The sequence below is a fragment of the Felis catus genome, chromosome B4, assembly GCF_018350175.1.
Source record: "Felis catus isolate Fca126 chromosome B4, F.catus_Fca126_mat1.0, whole genome shotgun sequence".
Classification (NCBI taxonomy): Eukaryota; Metazoa; Chordata; class Mammalia; order Carnivora; family Felidae; genus Felis; species Felis catus.
The window spans coordinates 16,802,326-16,820,603 of NC_058374.1; the positions used below are offsets into that span (position 1 = coordinate 16,802,326).

At 36.7% G+C, this 18,278-nt stretch overlaps 1 protein-coding gene across 2 annotated transcripts in view; it reads left to right on the forward strand.

Moving 5' to 3' along the window:
- The window catches only part of STAM (signal transducing adaptor molecule), an 81,048-nt gene that overhangs the window by 36,435 nt on the left and 26,335 nt on the right, over window positions 1-18,278 (forward strand). Inside the window, exons 3-6 of one of the 2 annotated variants that reach the window (XM_045060965.1) lie at window positions 1,724-1,799; window positions 1,881-1,976; window positions 3,551-3,700; window positions 16,721-16,811. In XM_045060965.1, the coding sequence (XP_044916900.1) occupies window positions 1,724-1,799; window positions 1,881-1,976; window positions 3,551-3,700; window positions 16,721-16,811 (413 nt within the window). The remainder of the gene's footprint in view (window positions 1-1,723; window positions 1,800-1,880; window positions 1,977-3,550; window positions 3,701-16,720; window positions 16,812-18,278) is intronic. The other variant, XM_004001111.6, reaches the window with a different exon arrangement.

Sequence of the window (18,278 nt, forward strand, 5' to 3'; positions counted from 1 at the left end):
GAGACAGAAAGACAGACAGAGACAGTACATGAGCAGGGGAGGAATGGAGAGAGGTGGAGACAATCTGAGGCAGGCTCTAGACTTTGAGCTGTCAGCACAGAACCCAACGTAGGACTTGAACTCACAAGCTGTCGTATCAAGACCTGAGCCAAAGTCGGACACTTAACCAACTGAGCCACCCAGGCGCCCCCAATTTTCTTTACGTTATTCATTTATAGTATAATTTTATCGTGGTCTAAAGACATAGCATGTTATTTCAGGTTTTAAAAAGTTAAGTTTTTTTTAATGGTTCAATATATGGTCTATCTTGGTTAGTATTTTGTGTGCACCAGAAGTAATATCTATCCCGCTATTGTAGAGTGCAATGTTCCTTACCTATTTTTCTGTTTAATTGTTTTATCTATTTCTAAGAAAGGAATGAAGTCCCCAACTAAATTGTGGATTTGTCTCTCTTTTCAGTTTTATCAATTTTTGCTTCATGTATTTCGAAGCTCTGTTTTTGGATAAGAATACACATCTAGATCTTTTATGTCTTCTTGGAGAATTGATCCCCTTATCATTATGTAATTTTCCTCTATATCCCTGGTAATATTACTTAAAGTGCAATTTGTCTGATACTAGTATAGCTACTTCAGCTTTCTTGTTTGCAAATCTTTCTTTCCTCCATCCTTTTACTTTTAACTCATGTAAGTCTTTAGATTTAAACAGTTTCTTATAGGGAGCATTTAGGTGGGCCCTGCTTTTTTTAATCCATTCTAGCAATCTGTCTTTTATTCGGTGTGCTTAGACCATTTGCATTGAATATAAATGTTGATATGGTTGGATTAAAATGTCAAAATTTGCTATTTTTCTGGATGATATCTGCAAGGTTGAACTTATGCTTTTTTATTGTCTTTATATACCAATTGAATATTTTTATGATTTTCTTTTATTTCCATTTCTCTTTTAAAAATATTTTTAGTGATGATCTCTATTAAATTTCTTTGGTCTTTTTTCCCCTCTGTACTTAAGTTCATGTACCTAAGCATGTCTTCAAGTTTACTGATCTTTTAGAAAATCAAAATTCAGGGAGGCCAAGGGAGACAGAATTTATAAGACACAGTAGAAGGAGCTATATGAAGAAATAGTTCTGGTCTGAATTTTGATTTCTGTTCCCTCAACTCAGATCACCATTCACTTCTTAGGATCATCTTCTCTGCCCTGAGATCCAGAAATTGCCTTTAGGCAGAAAGCCTGTACCGATATTTGAGAAGTGCCTCTGAGTGGAAAGTTGAGGCAAATGTCTGTCTTAATCTAATTGTATTCCTTCTTAGAGACTTTTCAACACTGCCTATGGCCTGATGTCCCAAACAGTTACCTGAGTATATATTTTAAGGATATTTTTCTACTTTTCTCATTGTTTACAACAGGAATATAAGTCTGGGTCCAGTTATTCCATCATGACCGGAAGTGGAAGTTTTGGTCTACCATTTTATTTCCAGAACTTTTTTTTCATCCAGAAGCAGTATGGAATGCCTAATGTATGATTGCTAAGGAAGAGAGCCTGTTAATTTTGTTTGAAAAAATTAAAGGAACTTGTTAGTATACAGTTGAATTGTGTCATTAATAAGAATTAAACTTCTCTACCATATTCTGCCTTTTGTATGGTACAGTCTATTACCTATTATGTTAAGGGGGAAAATGGCTGGATGTACTACTAATTGTTACATTTCTCATTTTTTAGACCTAAAGATTGTCTTCGGTCTATTATGAGAAGGGTGAACCATAAAGATCCTCATGTTGCTATGCAGGCTCTGACTGTGAGTGATTTCATTTTAAGTTTTACCACAAAATATTCTGCTAAAACAGAGTCTTTTTAACTTGCTATTTTATGCTTTTAGCTTCTAGGAGCATGTGTATCAAACTGTGGCAAAATTTTTCATTTAGAAGTATGTTCAAGAGATTTTGCCAGTGAAGTAAGCAACGTATTAAACAAGGTAAGGGACATTATACAGTCTTTTTCTTTCATGTATTTTATTCAGTTCTTTACATTTTAAATCACAAAGGACTGGTCTGTGCTTTCTTCTTTTTTTATAAACGCTTCCTAGGCTATGTCTATTCAGTATGTCAGTATGTAAGTTATTTTGCTGAAGAGACTATAGATTTATATACTTAGATAATTTTTTTTTCCAAACCATATTAGACTATATTTAACCTGTTTTCTTCATCATTCCTTTCATCTGATAAGAAAATATGTGTATTTTTTTATCTGATTAAGTAATACCAGTGTGTTTTGGGCACAGTTTTTATAACCATTTGTGTAGCCACAGAGGTATTTTCCCAGTGTAGAAGTGTTCAGAAATACTGCCAAAATATGGCACTGTTTTCATTGTGACATGAGTAAGGCCACTACCTGACCATGATAGGATTTTAATACTATACTCTTTATTTAACTGAATGTATCATAAAAAATTCACTTTAAGCAGTTTAAAAAATTTAAGTTAGTAATATGTGAATTTTCCTAGTAAAAATTTGTGCCTTCTAAAGGTAATTATTTTTTATTTTTTTCGGCGGGGGGAGGGGGAGGATGGAGTGTTATATAATCAGGAAAAATTTTAAGATGTGAAAAGGGAAAATGCCTCATATTTTTTTGGGGAAGATGAGTATTTCTCAGTTTTAGTAGAAAACAGTTCAGAAATAAGATAAAAATTTGTTTCCATAATTCTTTACAGAATTTCTGTACCTTGTTTTCAAACATGATCATGTGTTAATTCTTTTCATGTTTTGCTTTATTCTTTATTTATATTTAGGTGTCTTCTAATTAATAACCATTCTTTTAATGTCCTGAGTGTCCATCAAAATGTATGGTTGTTTATGAATAGATTCTAGTGTATTCTATAATTTGATTGAAGATGTGATATGCAGATTTGTGTTTAGTAGCAAGAACAACTATTTTGAAAAGCAAACAGCTACATACAGGAAAAAGGACTACTTTATTTTCCAAATACATATTGATTTTATACTTAAGGGGGAGTTGTTATTTTGAAGAGATGAGGTTTCTAGGAATATTGACATGCAGTGGACCTCAAACCAGCCTCTGATAATTAAACAACTTGGGGAAAAGACACAGTCAGGCATATTAAAAGTCAGGGATTAGGAATAAAGGAACTATCATTTTTTTCTCTTCCCAGCTTATTTTTTACTGGTCTGCAAAATTACCAAAACAAAACAGACTACTTTTCTGTGTCTTCCTGATGTACAAAGCTCGCTTAGTTGCGAAATACTCTAAAAAGTTCTGTCTCTCTGACCTCCAGTATAAGTTAGTACACACTGTTTTACTTTGATATGAGGGATGTATGTTGGTATCACCTATTGTTTTTTCATAATGTGAAAAAATATTTGATTATTTCTAGTAACCAACTATATTTTCTTATGTATTATCTATAGCTAGGGATAATTTGTGATTCAAAAAAATGTCTACAGCACTTTTATAATATTTATATTTAATGTATCTGTGTTAAATTACCCAGGCAATTAGTACCTTTTAATTAAATTTTTTCTCTATTTTCAGGGTCATCCTAAAGTCTGTGAAAAATTAAAGGCTCTTATGGTCGAATGGACAGATGAATTTAAGAATGATCCACAGCTTAGTCTAATATCAGCAATGATTAAGAACCTTAAGGAGCAAGGAGTTACATTTCCAGCTATTGGCTCTCAGGTATTTTGTAAAGTTGCATGTGTGCTATAGTTGGTTTCTCTAAAGTAGCCACATTTATATGAAGTTTTCTTTTTTTCTTCCAAACCAGGTAGTTTTTACTACCCCAAAGGAATTTTTGTTATTAAGTCCTGTGTTCAGTGATGCCAGAAAAATTCAGGGGAATATTTATTTGTTCCAACTTCCACTTTCCCACTGTTTCTCCTTCTTTATAAATAAATTAAATTAGCTTTTTGCAATTAAAAAATTTTTGAGTTTTTAATAATATAGACAAAACTGCGGTATGGTATCAGCTAATACTGACAGTCTTCTTAAATGCTCTTAATGCTTTAATTTTATCTACAAAGAATGACAGCTTAAAAGTTGGGCTGTCCTTAAAATTTAAGGGTGAGTTTAGAGTTTGTTTTGATAGTGAAATTTATGAATACTTGTATTAAAAGTGAGACGGAGATAAGGGAGTCGATGAGAAGAGAAGCGCATGAAATAGCTTTTCACTTAATTAGAACTGGCCAGTGCATAAATATGATTGAGTGAAAGGCTGAAATTTCCTTTCTGCTTCTCCCTTCCCCAGTTTATATAATGGGATCAATCTCTAATTTATGTCACGAAGAAAGCATTTTTGAAAGGGTATCTTTTATTTTTTTTCTATTCTGAGTAAGCATCCTTTGAGATGCCCAGCGAATCTAGGGGGCCTTAAAATGTGTGATAGTTTATTATACTGTCTTTCCCTACGGCATGGACTGGGGTGAAATATGACAAGTGGTGTGAAAGCATGCACAGAAAACTCTCAAGCTGTGGAGGGCTCAAGTTCGGGGTTTTGAGCACTTCACCGAATTATGAAGTGATTTATCCAGACTTAACTGAACTTTCTTCCCAAAGTACTCTTTTAGTTTGTCTGAATAGTCTTGAGATGTGAAGATGCAGAAATATATTTGGGAGATACGGGAAGGGCAGTATATTTTTCTTCTTACTTGAAATTTGACTTATGAATAGTTTTACAATGATAAATTATGTCTTTAAGAAGTATTTATTCATAATTTGTAGCTGGCTTTTACTACTCTCAGAATGTTTGCTAACATCTGTGTAATTAGGGAATAATTTTATGCAGAGCAACAACAACCTATCTTATAATTAAGTTCCTTGACAAGACAGGCGATGTTTAATTACCAAAGGGTAGACTCCCTATAGAAAACTAGAGTATAGATGCTTACTGAAATTACAGTTTCTGTGGCCCGAGAAGCTATTCTAGAGCTTGTTACTTAAAATGTAGCTTGTTGATCATCATCGTCACCACATGGAAGCTTGTTAGAAATGAAGTATCTTAGGTGCCACTCCAGACCTATGGATTTATTATCTCTATTTTAACAAGATCTCCAGATGATTCTGTGCGCGCGTTAAAGTTTGGGAAGCACTGCTCTTGATCTTGAGTACGGCTTTCGGTACAAGTGAAAACTATTTTTCAGTCCACGATGGAATTTGTTCCAGTTAGAGAAGGAAGGACTCACGATCTATGTGTCATGTAGCTTTGTTTCGTTAACCTAGAATCTCAGGTAGTTGTGTGAACAACTTTAGGGATTCTCTAATCTAATCCCCTCATTTTACAGATGAGGAAACTGAGACCCAGAATGGTTAAGTGACTTCCCCAGGGCCACAGCTCGTAGTTGACAGAGCTGGAAGTAGAACACAGGCCTCCTGACTCTCAGTCCAGTGTTCTTTCCACTACACGATCCTGCCTTCCGGTTGATACAGAGGTTAGTGGATATGTGTCTGTCCGGACTAGGCTTCACAGGACAGGAAGTGGAGTGAACACTGGCAAGAGCACTTATTTATTGACTGGCACAGAAGTTAGGTTCCTCTCCTGTTCAAGAGGTTCAGGACATACATCAGCAATAGTAAAGTTAAGAGTTACTTTTCTTTTTTTCATCTAGATGTTCTAAAGCATATGAAAGCTAATTTTGTTGTAGTTACTATCTTTAGCCACAAGAAATACATAAAATGCATATAAAGTAAAATATAATCAGCTAGAATGGTGATTTTATTTAACAATTGTGTCTGATAGCTGATTATTGGAAACCATGTTTGTGAAGAACTTCATATTTACTAAAAAAAGATCAGGTAGGATCATCTACACAAGTCCCTTGAGATTTTAAACTCACTTAGTTGCCTAATCATTATTACATTTTAATCAGACTAGATCTTTGTCAGCGTACTTAACAAAAGCCTCTGAAAATATTAGGATTTTTAAAGTGTATTTTTTCATCCAAGTACAGAAGAAAATAATCTAAAAATATTAAGAAAAGTCATACTTAAGTCACTTAACTCATTCCGCTGCAGTTCTCGTAGCACTAACTTTTGACATAGAGATAAAAGTAACGGTAGGACTGCGACTGTATTCGACAAATGAGTAACAGGAATCATTGCAGCACCTAGAACCTGATGATCGGAAAGAACTTTGAAAAGTGTGCAGCCCAGGAGTATAGGGCTTAAATATAGTTTGTTTCTGCGCTTCCTTCTCTGTTTTCTTTAATTGAAGAATATTTGACATACAATATTGTATTAGCTTCAGGTGTACAACATAATTATTGACTGTTTATATACATTATGAAATGGTCACTTTAATAAGTCTAGTTACCGTCTGCCACAATACAGAGTTGTTACGATGTTATTGATTCTCTATGCTGTATATTATATCCCCCCTCTTACTTATTTTATAACTGGAAGATTGTATCTCTTAATCCCCTTTACCTGTTTTGTCCATTCCCCTCACCTGCCTCCTGTTTGGCAGCCACCGGTTTCTTTTCCGTATCTGTGAGTCTGTTTCTGTTTTGTTTGTTAGATTTCACATATAAGTGAAATCATACCATGTGTCTTTCTCTGGCTAACGTAATTTCACTTAGCATACCCTCTAGGCCCATCCATGTTGTTGCAAATGGCAAGATTTTACTCTTTTATTATGGCTGAGTAATGTGTGTGTGTGTGTGTGTGTGTGTGTGTGTGTGCTTGCGCGTGCATGCATGTAGCGTGCACGTGCGCGTGCACATAAACCATATCTTTATCCATTCATCTTTCAGCAGACATTTAGGTTACTTCTAGTCTTGGCTGTTGTACTGCAGTGAACACAAGGGTACATATGTCTTTTTGGAATGAGTGGGTTTTTTGTCCGTTGGATAAAAACCTAGAAGTTTTTTCACACAAAAACCAGAACTGCTGGATTTTAATTTGTTAAATTAAACAAATTGCTGGATTTTTAATCTGTTGAGGAGGACTCTCCATAGTGTTTTCAGTAGAGGCTGTACCAGTTTACATTTCCAGCAACAATGTGAGGGTTCTCTCTTCTCCACTTCCTTGCCAATACTTGTAATTTATTTACTTTTGATACTAGCCATTCTGTCAGATGTGAAGTAGTTATCTTATCATGATCCTGATTTTCATTTCCCTGATCGTTAGTAATGTTGAATATCTTTTTATGTACCTGTTAGTCATCTGTATGTCTTCTTTGGAGACATGTCTATTCAGGTTCCCTGCCCATTTTTAAATTGTAGAACTTGTTTTTTAAATATATATTTCATATATTTTTAGGTTATATCTTTGTATATATTTTTATAAATTTTGGACGTTAACTTCTTAGGGGATATGTCACTTATGAATATTTTCTCCCATTCAGTAGGTTGCCGTTTTGTTTTGTTGATGTTTTCTTTGCTGTGCAAAAACTTCTTAGTTTGATGTAGTCCCGTTTGGGTGTTTTTGCTTTTGTTGTCCTTGCCTGAGGAGTTAGAGTCAAAGAAATATTGCTAAGACAGATGTCAGAGAGCTTACTGCCTGTGTTTTCTTCTATGAATTGTATGGTTTGGGTTTTACATTTAAGTCTTCAGTCCATTTTGAGTTTATTTTTGTATATGGTGTAAGAAGGTGGTCCGGTTTCATTCTTGTGCATGTGGTTGTCCAGTTTTCTCAACACTGTTGAAGACACTCTTCTTCCCATTGTATATTCTTGCTTCCTTTGTCATAGATTAATTGACCAAATAAGTGTTGTTTTATTTCTGAGTTGTCTTTTATGTTCCATTGATCTGTGTGTCTGTTTTTTTGTGCCAGTACCATACTGTTTTGATTATATGATAGCTTTATAGTATATTTTGAAATCCAAAAGTGTGATATGCCCAGCTTTGTTTTTCTTTCTCAGGATTGCTTTGGCTATTTGGCATCTTTTATGGTTCCATACAAATTTTAGAACTATTTATTCTAGTTCTGTGAATAATATTCTGTGAAAAATTAATATTTTGATATGGATTGCATTGAGCCTGGATCTGTAGATTTAGGTAGTATGGACATCTTAACAATATTAATTCTCCTAGTTCATGATATTGGCATATCTTTTTGTTTATTTGTGTCATCTTCATTTGTTTTCATCAGTGTCTTACAGTTTTCAGGGTACGGGTCTTTCACCTTCTTGATTAAATTTATTCCTAGGTATTTTTTGCATTTTGATGGGATTGTAAATGGGATTGTATTCTTTTTTTTTTTATATGAAATTTATTGACAAATTGGTTTCCATACAACACCCAGTGCTCATCCCAAAAGGTGCCCTCCTCAATACCCATCACCCACCCTCTCCTCCCTCCCACCCCCCATCAACCCTCAGTTTGTTCTCAGTTTTTAAGAGTCTCTTATGCTTTGGCTCTCTCCCACTCTAACCTGTTTTTTTTTTTTTTCCTTCCCCTCCCCCATGGGTTCCTGTTAAGTTTCTCAGGGTCCACATAAGAGTGAAACCATATGGTATCTGTCTTTCTCTGTATGGCTTATTTCACTTAGCATCACACTCTCCAGTTCCATCCACGTTGCTACAAAAGGCCATATTTCATTTTTTCTCATTGCCACGTAATATTCCATTGTGTATATAAACCACAATTTCTTTATCCATTCATCAGTTGATGGACATTTAGGCTCTTTCCATAATTTGGCTATTGTTGAGAGTGCTGCTATGAACATTGGGGTACAAGTGGCCCTATGCATCAGTACTCCTGTATCCCTTGGATAAATTCCTAGCAGTGCTATTGCTGGGTCATAGGGTAGGTCTATTTTTAATTTTCTGAGGAACCTCCACACTGCTTTCCAGAGCGGCTGCACCAATTTGCATTCCCACCAACAGTGCAAGAGGGTTCCCGTTTCTCCACATCCTCTCCAGCATCTATAGTCTCCTGATTTGTTCATTTTGGCCACTCTGACTGGCGTGAGGTGATACCTGAGTGTGGTTTTGATTTGTATTTCCCTGATAAGGAGCGACGCTGAACATCTTTTCAGCCTGTTGGCCATCCGGATGTCTTCTTTAGAGAAGTGTCTATTCATGTTTTCTGCCCATTTCTTCACTGGGTTATTTGTTTTTCGGGTGTGGAGTTTGGTGAGCTCTTTATAGATTTTGGATACTAGCCCTTTGTCCGATATGTCATTTGCGAATATCTTTTCCCATTCCGTTGGTTGCCTTTTCGTTTTGTTGGTGGTTTCCTTTGCTGTGCAGAAGCTTTTTATCTTCATAAGGTCCCAGTAATTCACTTTTGCTTTTAATTCCCTTGCCTTTGGGGATGTGTCGAGTAAGAGATTGCTACGGCTGAGGTCAGAGAGGTCTTTTCCTGCTTTCTCCTCTAAGGTTTTGATGGTTTCCTGTCTCACATTTAGGTCCTTTATCCATTTTGAGTTTATTTTTGTGAATGGTGTGAGAAAGTGGTCTAGTTTCAGCCTTCTGCATGTTGCTGTCCAGTTCTCCCAGCACCATTTGTTAAAGAGGCTGTCTTTGTTCCATTGGATGTTCTTTCCTGCTTTGTCAAAGATGAGTTGGCCATACGTTTGTGGGTCTAGTTCTGGGGTTTCTATTCTATTCCATTGGTCTATGTGTCTGTTTTTGTGCCAGGGATTGTATTCTTAATTTCTCTCTCTGGTAGCTTGTCGTTAGTGTATAGAAATGCAAGAGATTTCTGTAAATTGAATTTGTGTCCCACAGTTTTTTTTTTTTTTTTTAATTTTTTTTCATCGTTTTTTTTTTTTTTTTAATTTTTTTATTTTTTTTATTTTTTTTATTTTTGGGACAGAGAGAGACAGAGTATGAACGGGGGAGGGGCAGAGAGAGAGGGAGACACAGACTCGGAAACGGGCTCCAGGCTCTGAGCCATCAGCCCAGAGCCCGACGCGGGGCTCGAACTCACGGACCGCGAGATCGTGACCTGGCTGAAGTCGGACGCTTAACCGACTGCGCCACCCAGGCGCCCCTTTCATCGTTTTTTATTTATTTTTGGGACAGAGAGAGACAGAGCATGAACGGGGGAGGGGCAGAGAGAGAGGGAAACACAGAATCGGAAACAGGCTCCAGGCTCCGAGCCATCAGCCCAGAGCCTGACGCGGGGCTCGAACTCACAAACCGCGAGATCGTGACCTGGCTGAAGTCGGATGCTTAACCGACTGCGCCACCCAGGCGCCCCGTGTGTCCCACAGTTTTACTGGAGGAATGTAGTAGTTCTGATGGTTTTTCAGAGAAGTCTGAGGTTTTCTTTTTAATTTTTTTTTTAACATTTATTCATTTTCGAGAGAGACAGAGCCTGAGTGGGGGAAGGGCAGAGAGAGAGGGAGACACAGAATCCTAAGCAGGCTCCAGGCTCTAGGCTCTGAGCTGTCAGCACAGAGCCTGCCATGAGGCTTGAACCCACAAACTGCGAGATCATGACCTGAGAAAGTCGGACACAACCGACTGAGCCACCCAGGTGCCCCAAGGGGTTTTCTATATATGGTATCATGTCACCTGCAAATAGTGACAGTTTTACTTCTTTCTTTACAATTTGGATGTCTTTTCCTTTTTCTTCCTTTTTTTTTCTTTTTCTTTTTCTTTTTTTTGGGGGGGGGTGCTTGGTACAGTGTACTTTATTGATGGTTCAAGACAAGGTAGGGCTCCTCTTCTTCATGGTGTCTGGGATGGAAACTGTGTCGAGGTTGGGAGGTTCTCAGTGTGTTGGGGATGAGCTGGGGCAAGGATTCCCTAGCAGCTCAAGGCTTCTCTCTTCCTTTTGTGCTCTGGCAGGGGCTGGTGGTGCAGGGGGCTCTTACCCAGTTCACCATCCAGTTGCTTTTGGCCAAATTCATTATCATAACAGGAAATGAACTTGACAAAGTGGTCATTGAGGGCAATGCCAGCCCCAGCATTAAAGGTAGAAGAGTAGGCATCTACTGTTAAAGTGTCAGGAGACCACCTGCTACTCAGTCCAGCATGCCCTTGAGGGGTCCCGCTAATTCCTGCTTCACCACCATCTTGATATCGTCCTATTTGGTACCTTTCTGCAGGTGGCAGACATATCCACAACTGACACACTCGAGGATGGGGACATGGCAGGCGTGCCAGTGACCTTCCCATTCATTTCAGGGATGACCTTGGTTACAGCCTTGGTAGTGCCAGTAGAAACAGATGCTGTTCTGGGCAGCCTCTTGACCATCATGCCACAGCTTCACAGAGGGCCATCCGTGGTCTTCTGGCTGGCACTGACGGCATGGACTATAGTTATGAGTCCCTTCAGGATGCCAGAGTTGTCATAGGTGATGTTGGTCAGAGTGACCAGGCAGTTGGTGGTGCAGGAGGCATTGTTGACAATCCTGAGGGAGTTGTCATCTTTCTCATGGTTCATGAACATCACGAACATGGGGGAATCAGCAGAAAGGGCACAGGATGACCTTCTTGGCTCTACCCTTCAAGTGAGCCCCAAGCCTTCTCCGTAGTAGTGAAGACCCCAGGTGACTCCACAACGTATTCAGTACCAGTATCGTCCCATTTGATGTTGGTGGGATCTTGCTCCTAGGAGATGGGCTTTCCATTGATGACAGGTTTCCTGTTCTCAGCCTTGACTGTGCCTTTGAATTTGTCATAGGTGGAATCATGCTGGAACATGTATACCACTTGGTTGAATTCAGTGAAGGGGTCAGTGATGGCAACAGTATCCACTTTGCCGGAGTTAAAAGTAGCTCTGGTGACCAGAAGCCTAATACAGCCAAATTCATTTACTCCAACATTCACCATCATGTCTCAGGGTTGTGGTTGGCAAATCATAAGAAGATGCAACTGTGCCAAATGAGAAGGTGCAGAGCACCCCTCCCCCTTTTTTTTTTCCTTGCCTAATTGCTGTGGCTAGGACTTCCAACAATATGTTGAATAATAAAGTGTCAAGAGTGGGCTTCCTTATCTAGTTCTTGATCCTAGAGGAAATATTTTCAGCTTTTCAGCACTAAGTGTGGTGTCAGTCATGGGTTTGTCATATATGATCTTTATTATGTTAGGGTATGTTCCCTCTGTACCCACTTTGCTGAAAGTTTTTATCTTAAAAGAATGTTGAATTTTGTCAGATGCTTTCACTGCTACTGTTGAGATGATCATGTGGTTGTTATTCTTTATTGTATTAATGTGGTGTATCATGTTGATTGATTTGCAGATATTGAACTATCCTTGCATCCCTGGAGTAAAGCCCGCATGATCGTGGTATATGATACTAATAATGTATTGTTGAATTGATTTGCCAATATTTTCTTGAGGATTTTTGCAGGCTTATCGAGGATATTGGCTTTTTTTTTTTTTTTTTTTTTTTTGGTAGTGTCTTTGGTTTTGCTATCAGGGGTAATGCTGGCCTTGTGAAATGAGTTTGGAAGCATTCCTTAGTCTTCAGTGTTTTGGAATGGTTTCTGAAGGACACTGTTAACTCTGAGTGTGTGATAGACATTCAGCTGTGGAAGTCTGGTCCTGGATTTTGTGTGTTGAGAGGCTTTTGATTACTGACTCATTTTCATTACTAGTAATCATTTTTTGAGATTTTGTTTCTTCTTCTTGTACTTTTGAAAGACTGTATGTTTCTTAGAATTTAACCATTTCTTCTGGCTTGTCCACCTTGTTGACATGTGATTGTTCATAGTAGTCTCTTAGGATCCTTTGTCTTTCTCTGATATGGGTTGTAACTTCTCTTTCATTTCTGATTTTATTTATTTGAGTCCTCTCTTTTTTTCTTGATGATTCTGAATAATGGTTTATCAATTTTGTAATCTTTTCAAAGTACCAGCTCTTAGTTTCTTTGATCATTTTTATTGTTTTAGTGTCTACTTCATTGATTTCTGCTCTGCTCTTTTTTTTCCTTCCTTCTACTGACTTTGGGTTTTATTCTTTTTGTAGTTCTTTTAGATGTAAAGTTAGTTTCTTTGGGATTTTTCTTGTTTCTTGAGGTAGTCCTGTATTATTGCAAACTTTCCTCTTGGTATTGCTTTTGCTGAGTCCCACAGATCTTGGAACATTGTATTTTCATTTTCATTTGTCTCAAGGTGTTTTTTTTATTTTCTCTTTGATATCTTTATTGACCCATTGGTTGTTTAGTAGCATGTTGTATAGTCTTCACTTGTTTGTTTTTTACGTTTTTTTCCTAGCAATTGATCTCTGGTTTCCAGTCATTATGGTTGGAAAAGGTGCTTGAGAAAATTTCATACGTTTTAAATTTACAGAGGCTTATTTTGTGACCTAACATGTGATCTCTCCTGCAGAATGTTTCGTGTGTACTTGAAAGGATCTGTATTCTGCTGTTTGAAGATGGAATGTTCTGTGTATATCTCTTTAGTCCATCTGGCCTAATGTGTCGTTTAAGGCCATTGTTTCTTTATTAAATTTTCTATCTGGATGATCTGTCCATTAATGTAAGTGGGTATTTAAAGCCCCCTACTATTACTGTGTTACTGTCATTTTCTTCCAATTTGCGTGTTAATACTCATTTTATGTATTTAGGTGCATCTATGTTGGGTGCATAAATATTTATAAGTGTTTTTCTGTTTCTCATCATCATTATGTAATGCCTTTTTTTCCCTCTTGTTACAGTCTTTGTTTTAAAGCCTATTTTGTCTGACATAATTAATGCTGCCCCAGGTTTCTTTTCATTTCCATTCACGTGGAAAAAAATTTTTCTGTCCCTTCATTTTCAGTGTATATACCTTTAGTTTTCAAGTGAGTCTATTAATGAGTTTTGGTTTTTTATTCATTTAACCTCCCTTTGTGTTTTGATTGAAGACTTCAGTCCATTTACTTTTAAAGTAGTTGTTGATAGGTATGTGTTTATTGCCATTTTGTTCATTGTTTTCTGGTTATTTTTGTGATTCTGTAGTTTTCTTCTCTTGGTCTCTTCTCTTGTGATTTGATGACTTTATTTAGTGTTGTTTGGATTGCTTTCTCTTTACTTTTTGTGTATCTGTTAATAGGATTTTGGTTTGTGGTTACTATGAGGTTCATTTATGACAACCTGTGTATTTATGGCAGATTATTTTAAGTTGGTGGTTGCTTATGCTCAAACACATTCTAAAAGCGCTACATTTTTATTCCTCTCACCTCTCACCATTTTGTTTTTGATGTCATGTTTTGCATCTTTTTATATGTGTGTCCCTTAAGTAATTATTATGAATATAGTTGACTTTATTATTCTTGTCTTATAATCTTCATACTAGCTTTATTAGCGGTTTGTCAGTAACCCATGCTATGTGTTTTCCTTTATCATTGTAACTTTTCCTTCACATATTTTCTTATTTCTAGTTATGGTCTTTTCCCCATAAAGCAGTCTTTCTAATATTTCTTTGAAACCCTTGTTTCAAGTTATGAAACTCCCATAGCTTTTTGCTTATTTGAGAAACTCATCATTTCTGCAATTCTGAATGATAATCTTGCCAAGTACAGTATACTTAGCTGTATTTTGTTTCCTTTTAGCACTTTGAATCTATTGTCTGCACTTTCTTCTTGATTGGTAGAGATTACTTCACAGACAAAAAAGATCAATAGGTCTATTTTGTGAAATTCACCAAACTGAAAAAAATTCATATGCAATTGAAAAGGACATTCTGAGGAAGCATACCTTTAATTTTCAGAGATATGTGTTGATTAAAACCTTAATATCTAAAAAAAATTCCATGGAGAGATGGATCAGAATTGAGTGCTTGAAGTTGCATTCAGTGAACTACAAAAAGCTTTTTAGTATCCGCTTTTCTAAAAATAAATGCTTTGTGCATTTGTTTTACAGTATAAAATACAGTTGTGTATATATGGAACTGTATAACTATATATCTATAACTGTATTTTACCCGTTATATTGAATATTTTGCCTTTCATTTACTAAACAAATGTTTCTTTATTGTCATCAGTATTTAGGCACATATATTCTCAGGGAATATATAGCATGGTTATGGAGACAGATATAAGCAGATAATTATAATAGAAGCTGAGATTTACTAACTGTTACTAGTGCCAGGCACTAATCTATGTGCTGTACATGTGTTAATTTGAATACTTATAAGAATTCCATTTTTGTTGGTGGTGGTTGCTTTGGGTATTCTAATATATCTTTATAACTGTTCACAGTGTATTTTGAGTAAACATTGTATTATTTCATGTAAACTGTAGAAATGTTGCATCTGTTGAGGCTTTATCCTTCATTTCATCATTCTTTATGCAATAATTACCGTACGCGTGACCTAGATTACCTCTATGTACATTATAAATCCCAAGAGAGAATGTTATACTTTTTTTTTTTTTCCCAACGTTTATTTATTTTTGGGACAGAGAGAGACAGAGCATGAACGGGGGAGGGGCAGAGAGAGAGGGAGACACAGAATCGGAAACAGGCTCCAGGCTCTGAGCCATCAGCCCAGAGCCTGACGCGGGGCTCAGACTCACGGACCGTGAGATCGTGACCTGGCTGAAGTCGGATGCTTAACCGACTGCGTCACCCAGGCACCCCTATACTTTTTGTTTTAAACCGTCATTGGTGGCCCTCATCCTATCTGAGTTTGGAAGCTACATGTTACTTTATTCTCTCAAACCTATCTAGTTGCTATTATTACCCTCATTTTGTAGATGAGGAACTTGAGATACAAAGAGTTTAATGTACCCCAGGTCATTCATTAGAACCTCGTGGATTTAGAATTTGAACCCATGTTTCCCTGACTCCAAAATTTACATTCTTAACTACCTATAGCATAGTACCTTGGTAAAAATACTATCAGAGGAACAGAGAAGAGGATGCTTAATTTAGCGGTTTAGGAATGTTTCATCAAGAAAGGGATTATTTTAGCTGTTTATGGACTGATAAGTTAAAACTCAATAGGAAAAATGTTGATCAAGTAAAAGGAGCCAGAGGGGAGGACGTTATAAGCAGAAACAAATCTTTGTCAAAGGCATGTAAGTGTGTGTGTGTGTGTGTGTGTGTGTGTGTGTGTATGCTGGCAGTTCCTGGTAACTGGAATATGCTGTCAGAATTAACTACTTGTATTTTAGTTTACAAAAAAGTATAATTTTATGAGCATTATATTGTTACGTGTAAATCTCTATTCCTAAGGATAACATCCTGCCTTTTAACCGGGCAGGAAGCCATAAAATATAACTGTTAAATAGCTTAAAATTTTAAAAACTATTTGTTTTCAAAATAGACGTCTCCTTCCCTTTCTCAACCCATTTTCTGGTTTCAGAATTTTTCTAAAAAAAATTTAAATCTCCTCTGGTCTTTCTTGGCTCGTTGGCATCCTGTCTGCTTTTAGCAGCCCTCAGTATCCCGTTGCTCTCCATTTCTTTCCTCCAGTTCCACATCTTCTCCTTTCAAAGTGGAGGCTGCTATGGTTTGGATTATTTTCTTCTTTCTTTTTTTTTTATTTAAATCTTCTTTAATGTTTGTTCATTTTTTGAGAGAGAGCAGGAGCAGAGGAAGGGCAGAGAGAGAGGAGAGAGAAGAGAGAATCCCAAGCAGGCTTTGTGCTGTCGAGCACAGAGCCTGACACAGGGCTCGGATCGCACAAACTGCGAGGTCATGGACCTGAGCCAAAACCAAAAGTCAGATGCTTAACCGACTAAGCCACCCAGGCGCCTCTGGATTATTTTCTTCTTCAGAAGTCTGTGGTAGATTGATAAGAATGGTCTTGCAAGTTCTTAGATTAAGTGTAGGTAGGAAAATTCGAGAACATTCTGCAAACATTGTCTTCCTTTTTTTGTGTTAGGCTGCAGAACAAGCAAAAGCAAGCCCAGCCCTGGTTGCCAAAGACCCTGGTACTGTGGCTAACAAAAAAGAAGAAGAAGATTTAGCAAAAGGTATGTTTTTTAAGTCTCTGGTGTTGGAAAGGTGGGAAGAAGATGGGCCCTGAATATTTTTTTTCCTGAGATATTTAAAAATAAAAGAAATAGGACTTTACAGCTCACACTGAAATCCATGCAGTATCAACTGATACTCTTTTGAGACAACTACTCTTCATATGTGTCCTTTCAGTCTTTCTTTTTTATTAATATTTTTATCACACCATATATCCATGAACAATGCTAAATACTTTATGTGTCCAACAAATTTTTTACTTTTTTAAGTTTATTTATTTATTTTGAGAGAGAGGAAGAACAAGCACAAGAGGGGCAGAGAGAGAGGGAGAGAAAGAATCCCAAGCAGGCTCCACACCATTAGCCCAGAGCCCAACATGGGACTCAGTCTCACAACTGTGAGATCATGACTCGAGCCGAACCGAAGAGTTGGACGCTCAACTGACAGAGCCACCCAGGTGCCCCACATATTGTTTTTTCATAGGGTACATAACATGTACAGTTTGGTTTTTTTCATGCGACAGTACGTCTAAGATCTATTCATAATAAAATATGTAAGTCAAGTTCATTTAACTATTGTGTAATATTTCAGTGTACTAAAAAAATGTATATGGCAATTTTCTGTCCTGCTACTGACGGGCATTTGGGTTTTCTGATTTTTTTTTTTTTTTACTATAATAATAGGCTGCATTGAGAATCTTTGTAATATCTATTGTAGATATCTACTCTTGATTTATGGCATTTACTTTAACTTTGATACTGGTGTATTTTATCTAAAGTTTTAAATTTTGATATAGTCAAAATTTTTGCTTTTTTGTTATGATTTTGCATTTTTTATATCTTAAGATATTTTTCCCCCAAATCCTAAAAGGGTACTTTCCTGTATTTTCTTAGGATAGTTTTAAAGTTTGCTTTTTCCTGTTAGGTCTTTTATCAATGTAGAACAGAAGTAGCAGGGATGAAGGGGTTATGGTTTGAGTTGAAGCAGGGTTCTCAGTCTGTTCAGGTTGTATTACAGAGCCTAAGTGACACATGGTGATGACTTCCATTGGGGGAGGAGGGAAGCAATACAAGAGACACATTTGAAATCTCTTTGAGGGAATTTGATAGGTGAGACTTCATTGTAGTTATTTCCTAGTTCTACTTCTTAGACTGATCACAAAGAATTACCTTTGGAGCAGTAAAATGCAAGTTCCCATATACTACCTCTGACATTCTGATTTAGTAAGTCTTCATTGAGATTTGGGACTCTTGGCAAGTGATTGTGATTATCATTTTTGGGAATTGAAGCTATAGAAATATATTGAAAAGATGAAAGAAAATTAAAATATCTGCAGCTAAATAAAAACATTGGATTTGAGAGATAATATCTTTTTATTACCCAGAATAATTTAAATTTTATCCATTCAGTAAAAATAGTCATTAATGGCTATTCAACTTTTTAACAGTTTATTCTTTAAACTTTCGGTT